The 14147-nt window shown below is 54.3% G+C and overlaps 1 protein-coding gene across 6 annotated transcripts in view; it reads left to right on the forward strand.

Annotated features, from left to right (window-relative positions):
• The window catches only part of ZBTB16 (zinc finger and BTB domain containing 16), a 194822-nt gene extending 185526 nt beyond the window's left edge, over positions 1-9296 (forward strand). For all 6 annotated transcript variants that reach the window (XM_047878717.1, XM_047878720.1, XM_047878715.1 and 3 more), the window contains exons 6-7: positions 1579-1746; positions 3900-9296. In XM_047878717.1, coding sequence (XP_047734673.1) covers positions 1579-1746; positions 3900-4129 — 398 coding nt within the window. In that variant the 3' untranslated portion in view covers positions 4130-9296. The remainder of the gene's footprint in view (positions 1-1578; positions 1747-3899) is intronic.
• The last annotated feature ends 4851 nt before the right edge of the window (positions 9297-14147 follow it).

The following is a 14147-nucleotide window of genomic DNA, read 5'->3' on the forward strand; positions in this document are numbered from 1 at the left end:
TTTAAAGAGGAAGTGAAGGCACAGGCATGCGAGTCTATAACGAGGAGGACAATTTATGCCCAGGCACGAGTGCGGTTTGACATGGGGATAATGAAAAAACGTAGGTCATTGTGGATGACTTAAACCTTCAGCAGCTGAAGAAAATGTATGAAATGCAGAGGACATTACACGGTTGGCAGGCTCGCGCATCTGCAGAGGGACAAGTGAAATACAGTGGGCCATTCTTTACCATAAACTGTGGTTGTTGGAGATGCAGCCCAGAGAAATTGTAATTACAGTGACAAGACGAATCAGCGATATTTAAATATTCATGAACAAAGTCTGGGGTGATCAATCTATCTTTATTGTCTGTGCCTTCACTCCTGTAATAAATAAGTAGCTGAAGTCCTCACCTTTCAGCCCCCGAAACCCCCGCGTTGGGTGGTTCAAAGAAAGTGATGGTGGATCCCCACACCCCGGCTTCTCACCCTCCGGAGGACTGAGGGGTGGGAAGCGCAGGAAGGGAGGCTGATTGGGCACTGATTCCAGGCCATGGACGACAGCTCTCCCCGCTGGGTGGAGGGAGCCAGTAACAACTTCATCTACCCCCCAGTTCCCGAGCGCCTGCTCTGGGCGTCCCAGTGCTACGTACCGAGGCAACGGGGATGCATGAGACCCCTTCTTACCCTGGAGGGGCTTCCACTCTAGAGGCACCGAGGGCATGACAGGAGACACGCGGTACAGCGTGTCACTTAGAGGTCTGATGAGTATCGCGTGTCCACACTCTGGGAACGAGATCTGAATCCCGACTCAGCTGCTTACAAGCTGTTTGACCTTAGAGACCATCTATCTCTCAGCCTCTCATTCTTCTCCTCTGTACAGTGAGAATCCTGTGTTTCTTGCTAAAATAACAAAATGCTAGACATTTCTTCTCTTTTGGGACAGAAGAAAGAGAGTGACTCAATTTGCCTGGAGGGTGGGGGGTGGCTACAGGGAATCTTCCACACCATGGTGATGTGTGAGCCGGGCTTTGAAGGATGACTAGGAGTTTGCTGGGCAGAAAAGAAGAAATCAAGCAGAGAGCATAGCTGCTGAAACTAAGGAGGAGGGAGAGAGCAGAAAGCATTTGGACGGGGTGGGGGGTGGGCAGTGTGATCTAGTTGTTTCTCAGATTGGAGGGTTTTTTTTGAGGAGGGGGGAGTCAGTCAGGCTAACATGGCTTTTGCCCCTGACCTACAGGAAAGGAAGAGAAGGGAGCCTGAGGAGCTGGGGGACAAGGTTTCAAAGCCCACAGGTCTGCTTTCCCTCTGTGGGGGCCTGCTTTCTGGGGATTGCTGTTCATCCCTGAACCAAATGGGCTCCCTCTTCCTGAGACTGGCCCTTGACCCATGGGCAACTGAGGGGCCACAGTGAAGTACGGACCTCTGTGAACACACTGTTCACATTGGGAGCTGGGGGGGGGGGGGCGGGTCTTTCCATGGTCTTTGGAGAATGGGGGTGAATGCAGGCAGTCTCCTCTTCCTGGCGTACTGAATGTGGCTTGTGGTCTCCTAAAGAGGGGGAGAGGCAAGGCCTTGATCCAGCCCCTTGTCCCCACAGGCGACCATCCCTACGAGTGTGAGTTCTGTGGCAGCTGTTTCCGGGACGAGAGCACGCTCAAGAGCCACAAACGCATCCACACGGGCGAGAAACCCTATGAGTGCAATGGCTGTGGCAAGAAGTTCAGCCTCAAGCACCAGCTGGAGACGCACTATAGGGTGCATACAGGTACTGAAGACCGGTGAGGGCACCTGAGCTGGGGCAGGGACCTGGGTGAGGGGTAAGGGGCAGGTGGCTCTCCAGGGCAGCCCGGGCGAGGATAGTCCAAGACTTACCCCAAGACTGGAACGTGACTCTGGTGAAGGTTAGCATGATGGCCCAGGTGCCACTGCCTGGGGTCAAGGCCGAGGCAGACATTGCTAATTGATCATGGCACGCTTTCCAGGGGCCCAGACTGGCCTTCCAGGCAGCCATGCCAACGGCTTGCAGTTTGTGCGTCCTGATTTGGGGTCAAGTTGGCCTGCTTACTGAAAAGTAGAAGCTGGGATGGTTTCTTGTTACTGGGGGTTAGAGTAAGAACTGGGGGGTGGGCACTGAGTCTGGTTAGGATGAGAGCTGAGACACTGTTGGGTTGAGTTCTTCTCAGAGATCAGAGGGGCAGGTGTATTTACTAACCCCTCTTCATGTATAACGTTGTAGCATTTCACAGGGCTTTCACATTCCTTTTTATGCAAGAGAAATGTGATCAGAGGGTGGGGTCTGAGGACAGAACGAGTAGACATGGCCATGGTGTCCAGAATTGCCAGATTCGGGGGCAGTGGAAGGCTGGAGCTGGCCTGCAGTGGCCCGTGAAAGCCCATCTTGCCCATCTCTTCCCAAGTGCAGTGACATCACCTCAGTCGCTTAAAAGCAGCCGGGGTCAGAGTAGTCCCAACATGGCCATGGGCAACTGCTACAGAATCGGGCCTTTTTGGAGAGCCAGTTGTTAACTGCTTCCCAGCAGCACATTGCAGGTTGGGGGGACGGTGTGTATTCAGAAGGACCTCCCATGAGGATACGAGGCGTAGTGGAAGCTAGTGGAATCTGGTAAACTTGAAGCCTCCTCTGATCAGGGGAAACAGCCGTCCTGACCAGAAGACGGTGGGGAGAGGTGACTGAGGGGTGACTGAGGACAGGTTGTGCTGGCCGAGGGGAGAGTATGCTTCCATAGGAGGTGGGGGGATAAAGGAGGCAACAAGGAGAGGATGCGTGCTGTCATAGCTGTGTGTTCTTGCCTCCAGCCTGGGCCATAAGGAAAGCCTTGGGTGGGGTGCTTGCTGCTGACAGCTAGAGTCCCTCCCGGTATTTTCCAGAGCCCTGGGGCTTCCTTAGCCCCCTGCTGGGGATGTGACCTGGCGAGCCGATCATTAAATGCATTGGTGGTGACTATTGTAAATAGCAGGTCGATAGTTAGATCACTTTGGCTGTTCATTACTTCATTATTTGCTGGGGCCTCTGCACAGAGGAGTATTGATAGCGAGATGGCTGGCCAGTTAATTACTGTATCGAAACAAGGTTCCCTCACACCCTCTGCTCAGCTCCAGGGGACTCTAACTGGGAGGAGGCTGGGCAGCAGCTAGGGTGTGGCAGGGCACTCCCAGGCTCTCTGTCCCTCACTGCTCTCTAGCCCCCGGGGAAGGCAGGGTCCAGGGCACCTGCTTGTAGTCTTAGAGGAGTAGGCATCCCAAATGGAACACATTTGAAGGAAAGGATTCCCTCATTTTCATCCCCCTCCTCCCCACCAGCTGTAGCCTCAAAACGACTCTATCCCCGTGTTCCCCTAGAAGGAATATCCCGAAGGACTTTCAGGGCCTCACTGTCCCTTCTCTAGACCCCCATATCCTTTCTTCAGAAGGTAAGATTCTGGGCCTTTGGGAGGGTTAAATAGAATGAGGCAGGGCTAAGGGTGTGCTTGGCAACAGGGCAGCCCCTTGCTATGTGTGGCTGCTGAAATGAGGAACCATGGAGTCCCTCTGAGCCACTGAGCATGTAGTTCCAGAGGCATTAGCCACACTTCAGGTGCTCAGTAGCTCTCTGTGGCCAATGGCTACCATATTGGATGGTGTATCCACGCTTCAGGTGCTTAGTAGTTCCGTGTGGCCAGGGGCGACCATACTGGATGGTGCCTCCGTGCTTCAGGTGCTCAGTAGCTCTTTGTGGCCAGTGGCTACCATATTGGATGGTGCATCTGTCGTCGCAGAAAGTTCTAGTGGGAGGTGCTGAACTAGAGGGGCCCAAGTCTCCAGCAATCCTGGGGGTGGAGCGAGGGCCCAGAGCAGCCCTGGCGAGACCCTCACGGCCCTCTCCCTGTGTCCTGGCTCTGTCCTGCCCTCCCCCCATAGGTGAGAAGCCCTTTGAGTGTAAGCTGTGTCACCAGCGCTCCCGGGACTACTCGGCCATGATTAAGCACCTGCGCACGCACAACGGCGCCTCCCCCTACCAGTGCACCATCTGCACGGAATACTGCCCCAGCCTCTCCTCTATGCAGAAGCACATGAAGGGCCACAAGCCCGAGGAGATCCCGCCCGACTGGAGGATAGAGAAGACTTACCTCTACCTGTGCTACGTGTGAGGCAAGACGGCGGCAGTGGCAGGGGAGCGGGCAGCCAGGAGAGAAGAGTTAGGGCAGGATGAAGTCGAGGAAGGACTGTGGAAAAAAAAGAAAGAAAAAGACAAAAAAAAGGAAATAGAAAAAAAGAAAAAAAAAGAGAGAGAGAAGAAAAAGGAAACCTGATAGCTGTCTGGCCTCGGACTCTCTCTGGGGCTCCAAGTGACCTGGATGCCCCGCCACCACCCCTCCCCGGCGGCCTCTGTCCCTCCTCCCTGGCTGGAGGTTGGCTTCATTTTCTTGGGTTGGGGTGAGCATAGTTTGTTTAGCTCACTTGGTGGTATATTTTTCTCTTCCTCCACCCAGACCCTCCTTTTGCATCCAGAAGTGGAGGCTAGGGAGGGGGTGAGGGGTGCTGTGGTCAGAGCCAAACAATCTTTGCCTGTCGCCCTCAGAGGGAGGGGGCCCGCAGGTGGTGGGGCTGGGTTGGGTCACAGTCACTAGTCGATGGTCACATGGCAGCTCTGGGGGCAGAGTGGAGTGGGAGGGCCTCTCCTGCCGTCCCACCACTCGGTTCATTTGCTGCCCCCCACCCCCCAGCTCTGCCGCTTGGGGTGTCCCCTCAAGGTGTTCAGCAGCCTCATGGCTCTTGCCCGTCCCCCGGCTCCTTGCTCCCTGCCTCCAAGAGGCCCCTCCCAAGTGCAGGGGTGCCCAGCCCCTCATGCATCAGGCAGCGCCTTCCCTCCTGGCTTAGCTCCCTAGCTGGGAAGCTGCATTGGACTCCACAGCCCCCTCACCCCACCCTCCGCTTTCTGAGAACACAAAATAAATGGAGTACCCCACCCTAGTCAAGCCCTGTCATGAGCGAGGTTCCTGCTGAGCTGCTTTCGCTTCCAAAATGGGAAAACATAACTAACCCTATACCGTCCCACCGAGCAAACCAACACCAATCCCTACCACCCCTATTTCAGGCCCTAGGAGAAGGCGTCCGTGAAAGGGCTCATTGTCCGAGGGAAGGATGTGCCCAGATGTGTCCTACACCTGGAGAAGGGGACGCCCTGCCCGGGGATTAGGCTAGCTGGTTGGGGGTGGGGACCCCAGCCCTGGTCCAGAGAGCAGCACAGAGTTCCTGGCTCTCAGGGCAACACCCCCCCCCCGCCCCCCCCCCCCCCCCCCCCCGCAAGTTCCCAGGGAGGAGGAAGGAGAGGAGGAAGAGGAGTAGAAAGCGCTTTGGCCCTTATGTAAATGTTTTGCTTCTTTTCTGTGTCCCCTGTTCCCCTGTTAGCACATTGTACTTGAATTACCTCAGTTTTTTGTGACCTCATGAGCTTTTTTAACCCCTGTATCTCTTTTTTGGTTGGGGGTTGGAGGAATGGGGAGGACGTTCTTTTCTGTTTCTTGTATAAATTAATAGTTGGTTTAGTAGACTTCAGCTGGCCACGGCCCTTTGCCATCCCAGCTGGACAGAGCTGGACGAAAGGAGTGGAGTACTCAGGATCAGGACGTGAGAGCCGGGGTCAGCAGAAGGTGGGCAAAAGGGAGGGTGTGTCAGGGGCACTCTGGAGTCACCGTTGGCTCTGCCCAGGGCCTCCCGGAGTCCTCTGTACCCAGCAAGGGTTCAGCCTAAAACACTCTGGAGAAGATCCTACCTTTCTTAGAATTTGCTGGGTCCTTTGGGCCTGGGGGCCTGTATTATTCAGATCCCTGCAACCGTGTGGCCCCGCCTCTGTGTGCGTTATCATTGCCAAAATGGGTCTCTTTTGCAGGGCTGGCGTGGGGATGAGCCGGCCTCTGTTTTGTTGCGTTAGGGTGGGGGTGTTGTTTTTCTAAAAGCTACCTCTTATGTTCCTCCAGTTCTTTTGTTCCCTTGCCGCCTCCCTTTCTGCTGCTCTGTTTCCCTCCTTCCCCCCAACCTCCCCCCCCTGAATTTTGGAAAGCACGTTTGCAATATTTGGTTCGCTTTGGGATGGGCCCTCCGTTTCATCTCATGCTTTATTTGTAAGAGTTGTGTTTGTTTGTTTGTTTTCTTTTTTTTTTCTTTCCTTTCTCTCTCTGAGAAAGTTGTGGCTGCGTTTTTATCTTAGGGTTTTAAAAGTGGTTTTGGGGAAGTGGTTTTGGGGAGAAGGGTTGTGAGGGCTCTAGGGAAGTCGGAGGGATGGGTGCTGCTGTGACCACCCCCCTGTCCCTCGGCCCCGTCCCTCCTGCCCTCCCCTGCAATCCTGCCCACCAAATTTGAAGGCCTTAAAAATTGTGTGGGGGGGATCGGAACTTGGGGGGACCGTGTCACTAGACTGTCGGTCGGTGATGGTCAGGTAGGGAGGATGCTCTTTTGCAGTTGTAATAATGACTTAGTGCTTTGGAAAGGACAAAAAAAGTTGAACTATGTGACTAGAGCAGTTGTCGTGTTGATAATGTGAAAAGAGGCAAATCATCTGGGGGAGGGGCGGTCTGTAAGAAATGTTTATGCACTATGTTTCCTCCCCCAGCCTGGGAAGAAGGGGGTCTGTAAACCCCCGAAAACAATATTTTAACAGCAAGATCTCTTGCAACTTTGGTGGGGAAGGAAAAAAAAAAAAAGAAACTATTCCATAGACGTAGCTGACACCTCTCACTCGCCCCCACCCTTCCCATGCAGCCTGGGTCTCCTGCCCTGTTCATAAAAGCTGAGAGGGTTGAGCTAATATTTACAAATTGTAATATTTTTGTAATGTTTGTTAGTTCCTTCGTCAGTTCTACAGAACCTTGCCCTTTTTTCCTTTTGTAATGTGAATAGGAAAGAAAAAAGACAAAAAAAAAAAGTCCACCACCGCCACCACCAAATACCCCTCTGTGTGTGCGTGTGTGCGCGCGTGTGCTTTTTGTGTGTGGTGGTGTGTTCAGTCACGCAGTATTGTTGTAATCTGGTGTTGCAGCATCGGATGGTACTAAGTGAGCACCTGTCTGCCCCCCACCGTCCCTGAGGGACCCCAGCAGGGAAATGAGGACAGAGGGTCAGGATGGGTGGTTTCTGAAGGATACTGAATGGGAGACGCCCGTGTTGGCTTTGCTCTCCCCTCCTCCCCGACGAAGCCTCGACACCCGGATAGAGTCCAACATGCCTCTTTGCTAGGTTCCTACTCACAAAGATGAAGTAATTCTGACCTTGCCAAGGCCTTCTTTGCCAGGCCTAAGGGCCAAGGCGAAGGTCAAAAATTATCTGGAGTCTTCAGATGTGTCTGAATAAAGGGGGCTGGGGAGACTAGGAGGGCAGAGGGTGCTGTCTCCCCAGGTGAGAGCTGAGTGTTACTTCCCTCTCCATTCTGCATCTTGCCCCTTGGCCACCTGCTGCCTTTAGCTGTGTTACCGCTGACGACCCTCCCTGCTACTGCCTTACCCAGCATTAGCGAAACTTCTCCAGCCGGGAAAGTCCGAGCTGCTTAATGGTCCCTTTCTAGTGTTCAGCTCCTACAGGCGTGTCCCTTAATGCTTTTGGTGACATTTACCCATCATGTGCTCTTTCCCTATTCACTCCTTCACTCATTCAAAGCATTAAAATCCTATGTGTATATAGGATAGACAAATATATAGATATATATATATATAGCAAGAGAGAGATATAAAATAGTAAATATCATTGCTGCTTTGGGCTGCTTTGGAGGAGGCCACGGATATGGGGAAGGTAGATCTGGGGTGCAGGGGTGGGTAGGGAGGCTGGGGGCCCCAGTGATTCAGTACAATCCAGGGATGCAATGCGGGCTTGTTTAGTCTTTGTGCCTGAACGTTTCTCCATGTGTAGAAAAAAAAAACACAATATTTGCTGCAATTTTTCACAAGTGTATGGTACCCTTCTGGATGCTGTTGGTACGGCCGGCTGCAGGGGTGAGCAGTGGTGGGGCAGCCTTTGGACTGTCCAGTGAGGGTGGCGGGCAGGATGAGATTTGTGGAGAGTCCCCTGCAAGTCCAGTAAGAGTGAAAGCTGGGGCACCACGTGTTAGAAAAGCAGAGAAAGATCAGACTCTGTTCATTTTTCCTGGGCCTCTGTCCTATCTTTTTCCCTCTTCCATCTGGTTTCTTCCTTCCTGGAGCTTCATGGCAGCACTTCCTTGGACGTTTCAGTAGGAGGGAAGAAAGCCAGACTGACCCTGCTCCGTGGCGCTCATGGGTGGAGGAGAAGGCAGAGCCAGCCGGGAGAGGGTGCAAGAGAGACCAGGGAGGTTGGGTCAGGGGAAGAGGGTGGGGAGAGAGGGGTGCGGGCCTCGCAGGCCTGTCGGCTGCCGGCCCTGCCTTCCTGGGTCCTTGATGGCCCACTTTGCAGACAGGGTACCAGCCTCCTGGTGTGTGTCATAGAATTTGTTCACGTAGTGTTATGCATGATCTTTGTGAGGTTACAAAGCCGTGGTGGTGCACCATGACATCCAACCCATATATATAAAGATAAATATATATATATATGTATGTAAATTATAGCACTGGGGGCCCCCGCTGCCCTGCTGGACCAAGCAAAACTAAGCCTTTTGGTTTGGGTATTATGTTTCGTTTTGTTACTTGTTTGTTTTTGTGGCTTGTCTTCTGTGGTGACAGCACAAGTGCCAGTCCTATCGCTCTGTATTACAGAATTCGTGTTTTTAATTAATTGACGTTCTAGTTCATGTCTACCTCAGCACCTCCTCTTAGCCTAATTTTAGGAGGCTGCCCAATTTTGTTTCTTCAATTTTACCGGTTACTTTTTTTTTTTTTTTGTACAAATCTCTCTCTCCCCGCCCTCCCTCCCCCTCCCCCTTCCCCCCTCCCCCCTTGCCCCTGCCCAGCCCCAGCCCTGCTTGCCAGTCCCTCTGTGGTCTAGTCCCCATGTCACCCAATGTCAGTGCGGTCCTGGTCGCAGCTTTCCGCATCTGCCTTCGTTCCGTGTAGATTGATGCGTTTCTTTGTAATTTCAGTGTTTCTGACAAGATTTAAAAAGGAAAAAAAAAAAAAAAGAAAAAAAATGAATTTACTGCTGCAGGTTTTTTTTCTCTCTCCATGTGTCACTAAGTGAAGTTTGTGCCTTCTATAGCAAAGAGAATATTTTTTACATCCTACTAACAGTAGATTTTTTTGTAGTGAACATTTTTTGTATTTTTATTTATAAGTCTCATAAGAAAAATAGCAATGTTCAGTTGTATACCTTGAATCTGCAGTTAGAAGAGAATAAAGTTAATTCAGTTGTCTCTGGCTTGAAGTGTCCCCTTTTTTTAAAAAAAAAAAAAGAAAAAGCTGCTTTGTTTTTTCTGACGTTTCTGGGGTGGGTAACACTGGAGGAACTGAGATTTCTGGCTGGGGATGGGGGAAGAGAAAGTTCTGGTGTAGTTCTGCGGCCTTTTATGCCATATTTTCCAAGGCACATGCCCACTTTGCAATGTATTTTTCTAACACTTTTTCTTTTAAAGATAGCATTAAATACACTATCGTTTGATCCTGGGAAAATGTCTGGAGTCAACACCATAGACGTTCACGCAGTAGCTCAGATCAGTTACTGCTTGAGCTCTGGGAATTCAGTGGGGACAGGACGGAACCCCTGTCCTCGAGGAGCAGACATCCCAGTGAGCCACAGAGCCGAACCCTCTTGCTTGTGTTAACCGGCTCGGGATCACGCAGCTGCTGAGGAGCCAAGCTGGAACCCGCATCCGGATCTCCTGATGCCGAATCAAGGTTTGCTTTTTCCCAGGACTCCACAGGCAGGGCCCCCTCCTGTCTGGTCTTCTTTAGAGACGTTGTCAACTTCTCCCTGTCATTTCTCAAGAAGCTTCCACGCAGTTTAAGTTTCCTGGGTGTGTGGCAGCCATGCGGCATGGAGAAAGGAGATGGGAACAGGGGAGCAGGTGGGAGCTGGGGTGCGGACCCAACATCCCCACTGACAGAATAAGGCATTCGCGCAAAACTCCCATGGGGACAACTGCCTCTTGGGTCCTCTCCCTATCCTGGGGCCCAGGTTTCTCCTCCGGGTTTTTCTTCCTTCCTCTGCCTGGGGACGGCAGCATTGCCCCGGTTGTCCAGAGTGGTTAGACCAGCCTCACCAAATCCTAGGTGTCTTGGTTCAGCACCTCTGCTGGAGGCGGTCCTACCTGTCTGGCTCCATCCAAAATAATCTGTTCCTACTGGGGGGACACAGAGTCCCCACATGGGGTATGAAACTAGGGCCAAGCATCAGGGGCCACCTGACCCCCTCCGCACACTGCACCCTGCCCGGAAGGCTTGGATCTTTGCCCCACCTGCCTGCTCTGGGCCTGGACTGGGAGGGGCGCCTTTCAACTCTGCGAGGCCCAAGGGCTGCGTTACCCGGTTGCCAGCAGAGAACCACCTGGAAGCACACTTACCTGGGACGACCCGATGACCCCGGAGGAGGAAGGGACCCCGCAGGGCAAGCTGCGCCCCTTAACCACTTGGCTCTCTGCTTCTCTCCTTGTTTCTCTGCTCTGCCCTTCTGTCATTCTCTCCCATCGTCTCTCTATATTCCTCTAACCATGTCTTCTCGCATTATTTATTTTTTTTGAGGTTTCTCCTGGCTTTTTGTCTCTCTGTCCCAAATTCTTTTTCCTCTCCCCACATTGCTCATCTTGGAAAACAGCCCTTGGCCAAAAATATATTTGGTTTGATTTTGAGCGTCTGTGGGCCGCCCCCCCCACCGACCCTGTTCCTCCGCGTGCATCCCTTTCTTCTCTGGGTCCCCTCTCTGAGGTCCCCCAGGCCTCCCGCCCCTCCCCCACATCCCTCCCCCTCGGGCCTCAGCTTTCTCTTGACAGATGGGAGGGCAGCGAGCACTCCCTCTTTAAAACAACATTTAATGCCGTTTTCTGTTCTTGGACATCAAAGCTGGGGCTTAGGCGCTGCGCTGGGGTCGCTGTGGTGTGGGCTCTGGGGGAGAGGAGGTAAGTGAATAGGGCTGGGCTGAATGGGCTTTGTGTGGCCGCTGGGGTCTGCCTGCTTTACATGCTCTTTGACCCAGATATGATCTCATGGAGAGAAAGGGGCCCTGGCCCGGCCAGCCTGAGAACGCTCTGGGGCCTGACTCAGTCCCCACCCTCCCGCCCCTGCCAGCCTGGCCCCGCTGCCCTCTGCCCTGGCCTGCAGCAGCGGGCCGCCTCCTCCAGGACGGCGCTGGCCACGGGGGCGCTCTGCTGGGGTCAGGAGAGGGGCCAGGCAGCCGAGGGAGGGGCTGCGTCCCTCCCGAATGTGTTTCCAAGTCCACGAGGTGGGAGCCCCCGACGCACAGGCAGCGTCCCTGCCCGGCTGAGGCCGCTCCTGTTCGGGTGGGCACTTGGGTCACATCATCGCCGCCTTTAACAGCTGTCTTTGCAGCTCTGAGGGGCTGTTCTCCCCCCCCATCAAAGGTGGGAGAGTGGAGGCCCAGAGCCGGGGAGGCTTGCTGAAGACTCTGGCACGTTGTGGCGGGTGAGAAGAGGCAGATGGCAGGCCAAGTGCGAAGCCGTCTGTGTCCAGCTCTCCCCACCCGGCTGCCTGGGGAGCCCCTGGCTCCGCCCACCAGGAAGGGGAGAGGGCAGAGGAGGACAGACCCCAGGTGCTCTGCCTCCCTCTGCTCCTTCCTCCGTGCTGATGTGTGGCAGCCCGGACGGATTTTCCAAAAATGCAGAGAGCATCCTGTCACTCCTGTGATTAAAGTCCCTGGTGGGGACTCTTAGGGTGGAATTCAGACTCCTTAACAAGGCTTAACAGACACTCAGTGAGCCCCTGTGCTCACCACCCCAGCCCTGTCTCCGGATGACCCCCACATTCTGCGGCTGCCCTCTACTCTCTGCTCCAGACGCCTGGACCACAGGTGGTTCCTGGAAGACACTAAGCTGCGTTCCCCTCTGGGCCTTTGCACATGCTGTTTCCTCTTCGGGAACTGTACTGCCACGTGTCCCCCTCCCTTCAGTCTGGCTGTCTCATTGTCTCATTGTCAACGTCTCGGCTCAAACCCTACCAATTCAGGAAGCCTTCCCTGGTCCCACTCTATGGGACCATTTGTCATAGCACACTTAAATCACCTGCTTGCTTTTTTTTTTTTTTTTTTTTTTTTTAGTGTTATTTTGAGAGCGAGCGAGCGAGCAGGGGAGGGACAGAAAGAGGGCCAGAGAGAGAATTCCAAGCAGGCTCCGTGTTGTCAGCAGAGTGCTGGGCTCGAACTCACGTACTGTGACATCGTGACCTAAGCTGAAACCGAGAGTCGGAGGCTTAATTGAGCCACCCAGGTACCCCTATAATCACCCACTTGATTTACTGTCACCATGAACCCAATGTTAAGTTCCTTGCAGGTCGGAATTGTGTGTCATGTGTGTATGTCTTCATATTCCTGGAGCCCGACACTGGCTGGCACGCGGTAGGCATCCGTTTGGAGAAACCGATGAAAGAAGGAAGGGAGGAGAGAGGCAATTAGCATCTGGGGCTGAGGTTGCAGCTGCCAGGGTCCGGTGAAACCGGACAAGTACGTGCACAGCGTGTGCCCACGCGGGCACCTCCACGTACGTGCCCGCCTGCCATGGGCCGCATAGACGCTTCAGCAGAGACGCTCCTGCTTCCTCTCACAGCCGCCCATGCCTGTTCGTGGAGACGCCTGAACTGTTTGCCGTGTGCCGTGTGCATGTCCCCGGCACAGGACAGCGGCACCTCACAGGCAGAGAGCTGCCTGGGCATCGCTGGGTGTGTGTGCACGGAGACACCTGTTCCCTGGCCAAGATGAGGGGGGGGGGGGGCATCCCCCGGGTCTTTCTTGCCATGGTGCTGGGTCCAGCCCCGCTATCTGCACTCCCAGCCCCTGCCCGCTGCGGGCTGGAGGGAGGGCGGGCTCCTCTCTGCGCTGTGTTCTCTGCTCTCCGGGGGTGCCTCCGTGAAAGTGAACTCACTCATTTAAACCTGACTCTGCCGCCCTGCCGCCCCCTGCAGTGCTAATTACCCTGTAGTTCTAAACTGATGGCTCTACACTAAGCTTAAGCCCTCCTTTATTTATTTACTGACTACATTAATAGCAAAGCCGCTGCTTTTGGCCGCTCCCGACTGTATGCACCCTGTTGCCCTGCGTCCCCTCGGGGAGGCGGGGTGCAGAGACGCAGCCTGGCATGGAGCCCCCAAATCTGCCACCCTCACGGCGTCCCCAGGGGCCAGACGACAGCAAGAACAGCTGTCTTTGTCCAGACACACTCCCAGGCCCAAGGGAGGGGGCTCCTTCTCTGGTTCTGACTCCTGTATAGGGACCAGAATACATGACAGCCCAGCTCTCCCTGCAGAGGGATCTTCCATTTATGGGCCTCTCAGGAGCTTCCCTCGGGCTTTCACAACTCCCACGAGGCGCTGAGCCCTGGTTGCATTGAGCAAATGGGTAAACTGAGGCTGTGACTACCGCTGTGGGTGGTGAAGGTGGGGCTTGAAGCCAAGATTTGTCATTCCAGCAGGCTTGCTCTTACCCCTCCAGCATGCTGCCTGTCCAGATGCCCCCCCCCCCCAACTCCTAGCCCCCTCCTCGGGTCTGACATTTCCCTTTTACGTGATGTTCTCCTGGCTTCCCCTGCTTGCCACGCGGAAGGCCCATTGAATCAAAACTGCTGTCTCCCAGCCTTTTCTGCCTCATTCACCTGCTTGCCCAGAATTTGTTGGAAACATGGGCACTAGAGCCTTTCTTTCATTCTTAGCAGCCTCTCCCAGGGGCAGACCTAAGCCACCCCCCCCCCCAGCTCCCTCCAGGACTCACACAAGGCAATTCTGGGGGGGGGGGGGGGCACAGGCCAGCGGTGGGCTTCCATGGGGTAGCGTCTGCCTGTTCTCTTGTTCTGGGGATAGCCGTGCCCGGGGCCGAGCTGGCTAGCACAGCCCGTGGCTCTGCATGCCCTCCAGTCCCATGAGGCAGATCCGAGCCCTGGCCTTGGGGCATCGCAGTGTTCTGAAGACCAGATGGGCCCCATCAGGGTGCAGCATATGGACCCGTGGAATTGAGCACCCAGGTTCGACTTTGTCTTGAAATAGCAAGGTGGCTGCTGTGCTGGACCCCCCCCCCCCCAAGGAAGAGGGCAATGGGGGTCTGGCAGAAAGAACA

This window comes from Prionailurus viverrinus, chromosome D1, assembly GCF_022837055.1.
Source record: "Prionailurus viverrinus isolate Anna chromosome D1, UM_Priviv_1.0, whole genome shotgun sequence".
NCBI classification, from domain to species: Eukaryota; Metazoa; Chordata; class Mammalia; order Carnivora; family Felidae; genus Prionailurus; species Prionailurus viverrinus.